Source organism: Vigna umbellata, chromosome 8 (genome assembly GCF_029865625.1).
Source record: "Vigna umbellata cultivar VRB3 chromosome 8, Vumbellata_1.0, whole genome shotgun sequence".
NCBI classification, from domain to species: Eukaryota; Viridiplantae; Streptophyta; class Magnoliopsida; order Fabales; family Fabaceae; genus Vigna; species Vigna umbellata.
This window is the reverse complement of record NC_142172.1, coordinates 29,491,154-29,504,716: the sequence shown is the minus strand read 5'-3', so window position 1 is coordinate 29,504,716 and position 13,563 is coordinate 29,491,154. Positions and strand designations below refer to the sequence as shown.

The 13,563-nt window shown below is 35.9% G+C and overlaps 2 protein-coding genes across 2 annotated transcripts; both read left to right on the top strand.

Moving 5' to 3' along the window:
- The first annotated feature begins 485 nt into the window (after positions 1-485).
- LOC148194414 (uncharacterized) lies at positions 486-8,716 on the top strand. Its single transcript, XM_088097221.1, has 9 exons — positions 486-620; positions 5,894-5,959; positions 6,209-6,316; positions 6,896-7,026; positions 7,191-7,257; positions 7,340-7,404; positions 7,477-7,570; positions 7,743-7,813; positions 7,925-8,716. The coding sequence occupies exons 1-9, from the start codon at positions 486-488 to the stop codon at positions 8,244-8,246; spliced, it is 1,059 nt and encodes a 352-aa protein (XP_087953347.1). The 3' UTR covers positions 8,247-8,716.
- A 3,287-nt stretch (positions 8,717-12,003) lies between these two features.
- On the top strand, positions 12,004-13,313 carry LOC148194413 (putative membrane-associated kinase regulator 4). The gene has a single exon (XM_088097563.1). The coding sequence runs from the start codon at positions 12,075-12,077 to the stop codon at positions 13,116-13,118; it is 1,044 nt and encodes a 347-aa protein (XP_087953689.1). The 5' UTR covers positions 12,004-12,074; the 3' UTR covers positions 13,119-13,313.
- Positions 13,314-13,563: the final 250 nt, after the last annotated feature.

Below are 13,563 nucleotides of genomic sequence, written 5' to 3'. Positions count from 1 at the left end.
TTTTATCATCAACTTTGTAGTATGGCCGTATCAGAAGACATTAATGTTTTCTCCATTATGTATTGTATTGTTCATCATTAATACTCAACAGCTTCTGCAAGTAAGCAGAGTCTTTATATTTCCAATGAAGTGATGCTTAGTTTCCTGCATTTCCGTGTGACACGTTTTTTCTGTTGATGATGTATGATTGTATCATTTGCAGGTTGACAAATTGAAAGTTTTATCAGAGTCTCTTGCAAATTCTACCAAAAAAGCTGAGAATCGCATCACAGAAAACAGGTCCTGAAACAGTTATTATGAAAAGAAGTTTCTTTCTTTTTATGTTTTGTACTTGCACATACACTTGCATCTTTGCCGAGTATCATGTAATGGTACTGGCATACTTTCATCTCTTTTTCATAGATATGCCTCTTCTAACTGTATAACACGCTGATACTCATGCATGCTTTCAGCTGTTTGGCTAGTTGATAATTAATACCAAACAGATGACAAATGTTAGCCTTAACGGATTTCTTTTCTCTTATATTTTATTTCATATTTTGTTCTCAACCAGATCTCAAAAAGAAGAAGCACTTCATTTTCGTGCAGCTAAATCTGACGAGGTTAGCCTAGTTGAAAAGGTACATTCTCGTCAATAGCAAGCAATAGTTTTATCTTCATGTAGATATAGTATCTGTTTGGGTAAGCTTTTTCATAAGCACTTTTAGATGAGGAAAATAGAGTAAAAAATGAAATACATTCTCCATAAACGGACATTAGTTTATGCATTCCTTAAAATCAACTCCCTAATGAGAGAACTTCAACAATTGGCTTATGGATAAACTAATTTTAGCTTAGGAGAAGTTTACTTAAACAAACCTTTTGACACTGTCAGAATAGGATTGAATCTCTATTTGATCCTCTGAAATATTCCTGTTAATAAAATCAAGTTTTGCTTGAACCATTACCCACTCTTATTTTGCACACTAAGGATACAACTGTAATTGACCAAATTATTGAATTTAATAAAGAAGAACATGTGGAAATATGTCTTGATATTAAGAATGGAAACCTTGTCCCATACTTAAGAGGAGTCCAAATAAGGAAAGAAGAAATACCACACACGAAAGGAGCTTCATGTTTATACTTGAAAATATCCTGAAAAGACCATAATCCAATCCATCATCTCCATATTATGCCAACCAAAACCCTGGAAGGTGGCTGTTAGGAATAAAAGAGGGAAGTAACCTAATACCGAACGGTAAGGAAGGGCGAAGTGAGGCCGGACGATTCATGAGAGGAGAAGCTGAACGGTATGGACACGGGGAAGTATAGACCGAATGATATCCAGAAGGGAGGAGGGAAGTAGAGGCGGAGTGGTACGATTAAACTAATACCGAACGGTTAATAAAAGGGAGGATGGGCTCGAAGGCCGAACGATATATATACACTAGTACCGAACGATTATTAGTAGAAGCAGATTGGGTTATCAGAAAGGATAGGGCGCGGGAAGGCGACACTATAAATAGTCTTCTTTTATTTTTGTTCATGAGGTTATTTCTTTTGGGTAAAGACTAGGCATATTTGCCAGTGGAGGGAGATAGGCTTCCTTGGGGGGAGATTACACTTGTAATTTTCATACTCTACAGAATTAATAAAATACTTATACATACATTTATCTTGTGTTAATCGAGTGTTGAGGTGAGAAGAGAGTATAGATTAGGTTATTTGCATAAAGTAACCTAACAGTGGCCTAGCAGAAATACAACAAGATCATCTAGGTAATAGTGCTACCAAATAATTCTTGAATTCAATTTATGTTGGAATTTCATTTAGAGGCTATATGTGAGTGTCATAATAAATTCTGATAGGTGATGGTGTCATGCCCTCCTTTTAAGGTTTTATCAACAAAAGAAAAATGAAATTGTTTTTTTGGGAGGGAAGGGAAAGGTGGAGGTAATAGTTCTCACATCTTTGATTTCTTCTCTATGTATATTAGTTTTAACGGTGAAATATATGTAGACAACATAAGCTCATCTAATTGATGAAAACAATTAGGACAACTGACTAACAACACCCAATACCTATTAACAAACAACTTCACATTGATAGTTGTCACTGTCAAATAGAAAACAATAAAAGACAGTTATGATGGCTAAACTCTGAGAGTTATTGTTTATGGTAGATTTTATGAGTAGTTATTTTGTTGTTTTGTATGTTTTAAAAGTGCAAAAGTAAGGAGGTTATTGTGGTGCTATTAGCAATTAGTGTGTCATTGTTTTAATTAGTAGTTTGTTAGGCTTAGAGATGAAAAGTTAAACTTGAGTCTATTTATTGTAATGTTGTTTGCATGGATAATGTACAAGACGTAAATCAAAATTATTCAAATAGAGACTTGTTGTATACAAATTGTTATAAGAGCTTGAGAGTGTTTGGAAAAGAGTGAGATGGTCAATCTAGCAAAAAATATGTTCTTGCCTAAGTTAACAAAAACTGTCAACTATGATAATTGGAGTCTACAAATAAAGGCTCTTCTTGGCTCCCAAGATAATTGAGAGGTGGTGGAAAATGGTCATGAATAACCAACCAACACCATGAATTGGTTATGCCCAGTTGAACGTGTGTATAAGGGAGATGACCGAGTGAAGGAGATATGACTTCAAACACTCAGAGTTGAGTTGGAAAGTATGAAAATGAAGGAGACAAAAGGAGTATTTGAGTACATCACTCGGGTTGAAACTATGGTGAACCAACTCAGTAGAAATGGAGATTTGCTACCCACTAGCCGAGTTGTGAAAAAGATCTTGAGGTCGCTAATTGACGAATTTTAGAACATGGTGTACGCGATTAAGGATTCAAAGGACCTATTAGAGCTTTCAGATGAAGAGCTTGTCGGGTCTCTTGAGGCAGATGAGCATCGAAAGAAGAAGAAAGCGGAGTCACTTGATCAAGTACTCCAAATGAAGGCGTCAATTTCAAATGTGAAAGTTCAGAATACATGACGAAATCGAGGAGGTAAAAGAAATGGCTTTGGAGGTAGGGGTCCTGGTCAAGATGAAGAGAAAGAGCAATCTGAGGACGAGGTCCATGGAGAGAAATTTGATCGAGAATCTCAAATGTTGAGTGATTTATGTGTGGAAAATATGGTCATTATTCAAAGGAGTGCTACTTGGACAAATGTTACCGTTGTTGGAAGGTAAGACATTTTGCTAAAAATTGTCGATCTAAGAATGGAAGAGAATAGACAACCAACTTTCTCACAAAAGATGTTTAATAGGAAGAGGCGTTTTGATGATGACACATAGCTTCGAGGTTGATCGCAAGCTGTTGGGAATCCAAGTGTGAGTCCAAGTCCCACATTGGATAGAAATGAGAAAGTAGAGAACTATATAAAAATGAAAGACCCATTAACCCATTGCCTTAAGGTTTTGGGTAGAGAGTGGTGTCAATCCCTTATATGGTTAGGTTTAGATGTCATTGGTGTTTGTATCTCCACGGTGAACCCCCTCTTCGATAGACCCAACAGTGGTATCATAGCCGATGGTTCGTCTTGGTGACCGGCTCAGACGAGTATAATAGTCCCTATACTGAAAGTCTTCCGGGAAAAGGGTATTCAGGTAAGCGAGTTCCGTTAAGATGAACGGCGGTTGGAAAGGGCTACTCGTGGTTGTGGTTGGTTGGGAATGCTTCCGCTGGAGGGGGAGTGTACCTATGTGGAAGGGACTCACCCTTGAGGGGGAGATTGTTGGGAATCCAAGTGTGAGTCCAAGTCCCACATTGGATAGAAATGAGAAAGTAGAGCATTATATAAAGATGAAAGACCCATTAACCAATTGCCTTAAGGTTTTGGGTAGAGAGTGATGTCAATCCTTTATATGGTTGGGTTCATATGTCATTGGTGTTTAGGGATGACAATTTTACCCACGGACACGGGTATCCGCAGGTAAAATCCGCGACGAATAGTAACTATCCGCGGATATTTACTATCCGCGGGTAACAGGTAGCGGGTATTTTAATACCCGCTTCTAGACGGGTCGAGTACGGGTAGTATACTATCCGCCCCGCGGGTACCCGTTACCCGCGAAAAATTAAAAAAAAAATAATTTATATATTTTTTAATTAAATTAATTAAAAATAAAATAAATTTATATTTTAATTTATATTTAATTTAATTTATATTATATTATATATATATATATATTTTGTAATTTTATTTAAATTTTATTTTAAATATGTATTAAATGTTTCCTTTTTATTTTTTGCGGGTATCCGCGGGTTTTAAAATACCTGCGGGTATTTTTTAAACGGGTACCCGACGGGTAGCGGGTCGGGTAGCGGGTACAATTTTATCCGGCGGGTTGGGTTGCGGGTAGGCACTACCCGTGCCCGACCCGACCCGTTGTCATCCCTATTGGTGTTTGTATCTCCTCGGTGAACCCCCTCTTCAATAGACCCAACACAAGCAACTGAGCAACTCGACAAGACATCCAAGTAGCATGGATAGTTCGGTTGGGCAATTGGACAACCAAGGTAAGTTGGTTGGGTGCCTGGACAACTCGGATTAGTTAGTTGGGTGTCTGGGTAGCAGGGGATACTCGGTGTGGTATCTTGACACGAGTGAAAGCAATCAGATGTGAGGAGACAAACTTGTTATTCTAATGTTAGAGATTGCAAAAGGTGATTAGCAACAAAGAATTGAAAATGAAGTTAGAGGCAATGCAATTCTACAGGTAAGCTTAGAGAGAAGAAAGTAGATTTTGCATAAGTGGCGCATGGAACTCTTATAAGTTTCAAGATCGCATGAACAATTGCAAGCCGAGAAGGATCTTAGAGCTGCATCGGAAGTGCAAGATGAGAAGAAGCGACTTGTAATGGATGAGGAGACTGATGAGAAATGGGCATGGAAATTGTCTGATCTCTCAAAAGGAGCTCGACCCATTGACACGAACCCGATTAGTAACAAGTCGACTACCAATAAATCAAAGAACAAGTCAGGTACCAAGAAATTAAAAAACAAGTCAGCCACCGAGATAGCGAAGAACCCACTTAATTTTGAAAGAAGCAAGCACATTGGTGTGTGTTTTCACTTCATCGGAGAACAAGTAAAGGAAGGAAAGGAGGAGTTAGTGAACATGACAAGTCGGGATGAAGGATAAGAAAAACATTTAAGTTTACGGGAAGTTTTGTTAGGTAAACTTAATTGTGAGAGTTACTATTATGGTAAATTTTATCAGTAGTTATTTTGTTGTTTTCTATGTTTTAAAAGTGCATAGGGCAGGAGGTTATTGCATTGCTATTAGCAATTTTGTAAGGCTTGGAGAAGAAAAGCCAAACTTGAGTCTATATATTGTAATGTTGTTTGCATGGATAATATACAAGACGCGAATGAGAATTATTCACATAGAGTTATGTTGTCTACAAATTATAGCAAACTAACATAATACAAAATAAAGGAACTATTCACTTACACTCCCTCCTGCAAACTCAAGCTGGGTGCGAAACAGTAAGATGCTTAATTTCATTTAGTATGGTTTCCAAAAATTGAAAATCAGTAGGGGATAAAAGCTTCGTGAGAAGATGATCCCACACTTACGAACACATGAAATATGGCTTGGACTCATAATCGCATTTATGCTTGAATACTCTCAACAATAGACCCATTGGTTTGATTCAAATTTTATATTAAATTAAAATCAAATTAAGTCATTTCAGATTAGATTTTCATGATTGATTTGAGTGACTATTTAACCAAAAACCGAACTAAACCGATTGCTTAATATCTCTATTAACGAATTACATAGTTGTTGTTTGCATTAGACTTGCCCAGCACAAATTTATTTTTTTTGAAATAAATTTAATTCAGAATGTTCGAACTACAAATTAAGAAAGTCATATTTCAATGTCAATTTTTCAGGAATTATCCTTGGAGATTGAAGAACTCGAGAGGGAGAAAGACGAGCTTGAAGAAAAACTGAAAAAGGTCTATTTTTTCTTACTCACTTTGAGGACTTGACTTATGGTGCTCAAGAACATTTAATTGCATTCAAGATTACTTCCTTTTTATTTTGTTTTTATGCATACACATGATAAGCATATCAAGTTTACCGTGTATGTGCATACATGATTGTATTAAATAAGCAATCAATTTCCTCAGTCTTTGGTATGATCTTCATGGATATTTAGATGCCATCCTTTGTTAGCCTTACATAAGCTTCAAACATTAGTGCAGGTCAACAACTTGTTGACATTTGCACGTATACGCTTCCACAACGCAAAAGAAGAAAGGGAGCAATTTGATGAAGCAAGCAATGAAATTCTTCTACTTCTAAAATCAAAGGTACAAGTTTATTTCATGCCTAGGTACAAGTATTATTGAGACTGAATTGGGTATTTAATCCATTTGTTTACGATCAATTTATTAGCAATTCAAAACCACCGCAAAAACATTATGTTTTTATAATTGTGTGTAATTAATTTTGCATGGTAAGTTTATTATATTTCTGTTGTAGATAATGAATTGATGCTCTTGCTAAACCCCTTTCTTCTACTAGGTTTATTTTTCTGCAAACTCAATGTTGTTGAATCTGTAGCTAATTTTCAGCTCATTGAGTTTAAGGGGTTCATTAGTGTATAGGAGATTTGTTAAGTTATGGAGACAACAGTCTCTTAGCTATGTCAATAGGCTTCTATGTGAGAAGCAACTTGTACTTGCTGTAAAGTAAGTTTCTCATAATTGAAAACAGTTTCTTTTATGTCAATAGGGTTCATCTCGAATTTTGTTATTAAAAGACAAGAGACCAAATTGAATATAAAGAAAAATGATGAATGATTAAAAGTAAAATTTAGCCTAAAATTATTAATATGATGTAATGCACCTTGTTATTTTTATTATTGTCATGAAGTTTTCTGATATTAGGAAGAGGAGATGCTGCGAGCAATTACTTCATATACAGTGGAAGCGAATGTTGTTGATAAATGGATCAAGTTTCTAGAGAGCACATGGGTCTTCCAAACTTCACTCACAAAGAGAAAGGATGAGCAGGTCAAGTATGTCCTGTAGTTTAATCCCATACGAAAATAAATATTATCAGATAAATGTGGACATATTACAAATTTCAAAGTTATTATGCAAATGGCTTTAGGCATGTTGTTCCTCTCATGTTTTCATTTACTAATATTCATATTGTCTTTTTTTCTTTATTGCACATAAGTGCTGAACTGGAGAGATATGGTTATCATTTTGTGAATTTGGTGGTTCATCTTCTGCATTATTATAAGGTAACAAATCATCCTAGATTGATCAATATCTTCACATATTGCATTTTTCTAATCTTCTGATCACCGGCTTGCTATATGTCAGGAAAAATTGTATTCGTCTGTTACTGAAATAAGAATACTTGTGGAGAGTTTAAGATTCAAACCAGGGTATGGTGTCCTGCCTCTCTGAATTGTCTATTGTTTAAAAACCATGCATCCAACTATTGACTTTTATATCAGGTTAGCAATGTCATCAATGGCAAACATTGAAGGTTTGAAATTAGCAAAGCCAAGGAAAAAGCTTGAAGAAGAATACTTGGATATTGAATCCAAGGTATTTTTCTTTCAATGTTGATTTATATCATTATGTGAAATGAAAATCTATCAGGCCTCACTTAGAAGATAACTCTATTTGGGAGATGACATGATAAGGCTAAATTCAGTCAAACTGTTGTGCCAGATTTTGTAGCCTTATACAAATGCTTATTTCTTATTCTACTTGTTAGTTTTTGGCCATTCTGAATGTAGTGGACACAATGAACAAGCAGTTTCACATTCAAAAGGAAGGCATTTTCAGGTATTTTGTGTCTTCCTCTCTTTCTTCCCTGGCCTCTTTTCTTTTTCTTTTTTTATATTAACATACATACACAAGCTTTTCTTCCCATTTACATTTACAATTTTGATATAGAAAAGACAGCGACAAGGTGAAACAACTGTTTGATGATATTGAGAAAATAAAAGAGGAGTTTGAATCTATTGAGAGGCCAAAACTGGAACTTGAGATTCCAACCGAAAGGTCAGAAACACCATCAAGTCAAATAATCTCCAGAACTCCTTCTCCTCCCTCGGCTAAAAAACACAGGCAAGATGGAACGAGACACTCTTTCTCACTGCCTGGAAGATCACAAATAGAAATAGAACTTGATAAATTAAGTGAAGATGACTCATCAGAAGAGATAAGTGACTGGGAGTTTGATGCTCTTGACAATGATCGTCGCTCCAGGAGATGAATGAAAAAATATCAACCACTGATGTTGTAAAAAGAATGTAATTGAAAAGGCAACATTGTGCTGTGTCTTGGGAAGGCTGTGATTTTGGCTTACCGCTACTCAGATAACAGTAGTTCACTCAACAGATGTAAATGAAACAGCTTTGGTACACCAATAGTTGTATTTGTATCATATTCATCGTTTATGAAATGTACATAGATATATTCAACCATGTAACTTTCTTAGATAAACCTTGTTTGTGTAACATTTTTGTCTGAGAAAATTCGTTTTTATAACACAACTGACAAGAGTGACGAGCTGTTTTGTACATAGTCCTGGTCGGTTTTGAGGATTGTGGGTCATGTACAATACAAATACGGCTACAATTACCTTCATTTACTTGGTCCACTGGTTCATATAACTCGTTAAATTGTAATAAAACCTAAGAACTTTTTTTGGTGGATATAACTCGTTAAATAGGATTAAAATTCAACACCATTAGTAAGCTTGAATAACCTCTCCTCGGTTAATCCAATCAGTGAGTTAATTTAAATGTTCGGTAATATAACCAAATGGAATAAAATATATATATTAAAGTTTCTGTAATTCACTAAACATTGAACTACTGTACTTGTAATAGGCATGTCTTTTGTATTGGTTTTCATGGTGTTTAAAATTGATTTGACGGGTTTACGTGACCCTATTTCTTTTACTGATATGATTCTGTTTTGAGATAAATGATTGTTGATTCAAAGTGTAGGGGACATTTGTTGTGGTAGAATGGTACTAAAATTTCTTTCCTTTCCTTTTCCTCCTTCCAGCGGACATAAGTGGTAGTAGTACTATTGTTTACTTACCCTTCAAACGAATAACTTGCATGCATTTCTGGGTCATCATGAAAGCCAATTATGAAAAGTAAAATGACCTTTTAATTGATTTAAAGTAAAAGGAAAAAGATAAGGTTGATACCATTTGGGCTCACCTGGAAGTGTGGAAGAAAGGAAGAAAGGAGGAAGGAGCCTTTATCTCTGCAATGACACTCTCCACTCAATCCGGCTACTGCCATTCTTGCTATGTGTGTGGCCCATTATTTCTCTCACAATTACCCAATGACCTTTAAAATAAAAGGATCGTTCTGGAAAAGTGATCATGTGAACGTAGTTTCATAAGAAGCACGTGATGTGGCACTGACATTTTTCTAGTCCTTTAGTGATGACTAAAGAAAAGAGTCTGAAACCAGCAGCCTTTTCTTTTTCCTTCCCTTAAATTTGCTATAAACTGCACTTGCTATATTTACCTTCCTCGTGTTATGCTTTTACAAATGCCTTAACTCTCTTTATTAATTGATAAATTCTTACATGGGGTGAAACAATCTTCATCAGAAATATTGAATAAAAAAAAGATATTGATTCCTATAAGAAAGAGGATACCAGTGTTTTGGCTACGATATCATAAATGGATTTTAAGTCAAATTCAATTTCATAAAACCAATTTATAAGATGAAATTTACACTCACTTATATATTATCTCTAGTTGATACGGAACTTTGAACAAAACTTTCCATTAGTACATCACTAACAAACTAACAATCATATGATCTCTAAGAGCTTTTAACTTTTTATTGTTTTTGTGGGCCTTGTTTTGTGGAACAACTCATCATATCAGACTAGTAAAAAAAAGGTCTTGAAAACAGAATGAAAGCAACATTCTTTCTTTGAGACTTTTACTTAAACTCAACTTGGCTTGGGGAATCTGTTTGAGACAGAGAACTCGACAAAGGGAGACAGAAACAACAACTGCCCTCGAGCAATGTTAGTGGCTTTTTACCCTCTCAATCTCGAAACCAGCGCTAGTCCTTTTGGCCTTGGAGAGAGGGTTATGATTATGAACTTATGCTTCACCATTTCGTTAGTCCAATGCTATAGCCTATAGGATCCTACTTGTCTCTTCCCAATGTATTCATTTTTGTATTTCTTTGAGGTCAAACCTCAAAGTTTGAATCCCCAAATCCGTAATATAACACATGCCAAGAGCCAAAGGTGAAAAGATTAAAATATCTTACATCTTGACCTGGTCAAATGAGCACATCACTCACCATGAATGTGAATTATTGCCCATAAGCCAATTGAGAAAGAAAGATGGATGGGGCCTTCCATGGGATGAATAATGTAGAATTGGTCAGTTATAGATTAGCCACAAAAAGGTAAATGAGAAAAACAAATTCCCTTCACAATTTTTTTTTTCCTTATCGATTGTGCAAATTGCAGAAAACTTAACTTCTAGAATAAAGAAAAAATGATGTCTTGGGGAGTCCATTGGCTAATGAACGAAGAAATTGACAAACCATGTTCCACTTACCTTTCAAGTCAAACATTTAACTTAACCATTACAAAGTTCAATCATTTTTTTACTAGTAGTGTCCTACTTAACAGTTTTGCATTAATGCATTTCTCATACACGTATTGTGCCGGCCAAGTACCCTTAATCATGTATGAGAAGATAAGGATATGTATGCTAGACAGGGATGTAGATACTAGATTCATTTCATTGAGACCTCCCTATGTACCTGCTTCCTCATCAGATTCAATCTAGTATATAAATCATGCCATTCATACTTTCTTTGTCATGGAACCAGTTGGAAGGTTTAGTGTGTTACATTGAAACTTTCAATAAAAACAAGGTCAGTGTCAACATCTTCCTTTGAGTAGCAGATTCTCGTTTTGTACTTTGACGTATCAAACTCAAATGGAACAGGACAATTGAAGAATGAATGTGTTCATCTAACACATGGCATGGACCAATTATGTTAACCACTAATTACGGATGATTCATAGAGTCTGAATTTGGATGCTCCTGTGCACCTTAAGTAGAACTTTCCTTAGCTATATCCACTCTAAAAGTGCTCAATAAACCAAATCTATCATGGGAAAGGTAAGAATTAGATCATCGATTTGAACTTGTGCACAAAGAAGAAATGCCAGAAAAGGGAAAAGAAAAAGAATAACGAAAGCAACCAGGGTACTTTCAAGGATCATCATTGCTCTCTTTTATTACTACTTTGACAGATATTGATGCAGATTGCTGCATCTCTTTCTACTGTGCATTCGTAGTGCCTTGGGGTATATACACAATGGAAGAAAAAAGAGAAAAAAAAACGAGAGAACAGTTTATGCATTTATCAAAGACATCTCTAATAAAAAATGGTTAGGCATAGAAAATTATTTGGTTTCGTAGAATTAACTTAAAAGCCATATTTAGACTATTTTTTGGGATGATTTTGTAAACAAATTTACACTGGAAAAACACAATTATTAAACTTGAAGAAAAAACAATATAAAAATGAAATCCTTCACCCATGACTACACTCACTGACTAACAATATCTCAGCTTAACATAGGACCACAAATTTTGAATCCCCTTTGAACATTTTCGAATATTTTGGATCATTCACAGTTATGCATGTTCTGAGAGCCAATATTTTTTTATACACTTGGATTCAAAAAAAGGGAGGAATAATAAATTAGTAAGGAAAGATAAAATAATACCTTCTTTCATGCTTGAAAAGTAGCATGCATACATAAGTTAAAAGCACAGAGCTTTTGTATTAACGTAGATGTATTTATTTCAAACTGTAGAAGAGTAAAGTGAAGACAAAGGTGATAAGATTAAAATCTTATAAATATAATAAATAAATGAATAAAATATCTTTTGTATTTTGGCAACATCACCACTTTTTATAGCATACCCTGCTCTCTTTCCTTGCGGAAGCTCAATTTCCCATAGGCATCTATCTCCATACTCTGACAGACACCAATAGAGAAAACCATCGTCACAAGAGAGTCACATGAAATGGCAACAAAACAAGTTACTTTGGTTCATGTAGACGATGACTACATTGAAATGGAACTGTGTTCCTCCCCCAACTTCTTCTCATACTCCCTTAGTTCTCCAACATCCAATAGAGAGTTTGAATTCCAGATGAGTGAGAAAGAGTCATCAACTTCTCCAGCAGATGACCTCTTCTACAAAGGAAAACTCCTTCCTCTTCACCTTCCCCCTCGTTTGCAAATGGTTCAAAAGCTCGTAGAAAACTCCAATGCCAACTTTGAGTATGTGAAAACAGATTCCGCGTTGGAACGCAGAACTTTTCCCATAACCACTGAATCTAACATCTCACCTACAGAATCACGCCGAGTTAGCAGCGATGTGATCCCAACTGAATACCCACTTGGGTTGTTTTCTGACATGAACAACCTAATCGGTGATCTTCCCAAGAAGTCTTGGCCCAAGAAACTGAAACAGATGAAGCAGTTCTTGCTTGGCCAGAGACTGAAGGCCTCACGAGCTTATCTGAAAACTTTGTTCAGCAAATCTGGTTGCTCAGACAAGTTTTGTGCCAGTGCTGCAAGCAACATGGGAGCAGAGAAAACACCATTCAAGTGCAAAGAGTGTCAGAACAAGTACAGGAAGGTTGCTAGGAGAAGCCCATTTGAGAGTTTGTATGATAACAATCAGCACCAGGTAACTTGTGCTGTGATGAAGACCCTTAAAAGAGAGATGCTTGAAGTTGAAGATGATTTCTGTGACCACAGGAGGTCTTTCTCTGGGGTTTCTCATCGACATTGTGCCACCAAGGCTTCATCTTTGTCCACATCTTCATCCGGGTCCTCTTCTTCATCTTCATCTTTTTCTCTCAGCTCAGCTGGGTACTATGATTTGCAACTTTTCAAGAGGAGCATCAGTGCAAATTATGAGTTGGAAAGTTCAGTGGAGGGAGCAATTGCTCATTGCAAACAGTCTCAGCAACAGTGTAGTTCAAAGAATGGTTCAGATGATAGCAGGATTTGTTCTCAATTCGCTACAAAATTGCAGTTGGTGGGAGTTAAAGAATAGCTATAGTTACACCACAAGAGTGTTAACGTAAGTGAGTGTTGAGAAAACCTTGTAAGAGAAGAAATAGGCATTCTCGTTTGAAATGCTGCTGCATTTTGGTGGAGTTTACTGTTTGAATGAATAGACTGGGTTTTCCAGCATTAACTTGTTCAAAAATAAAATAAAATTCTACAATTCTCTCTCTGATTCTTGTACTTGTTGCATATATTTACCCAGATGTAGTAGAACTGAACACCTTAGCAGCTTCACTATTTTATTATTATTATTATTATTATTAGTTATCTCAGAGGAGTAATTCTTTTGGCCAAAGGCTACTTTCAATTTTTCGAAAGAACTATGCTTATGACCAACGAGCAAGAGAATTCACCATGACAAACTTTCTACAATAGGCATTTACGAGAGTCTTGTCAATTTTACAAAAGGAAATACTGATGAAACAGAATTT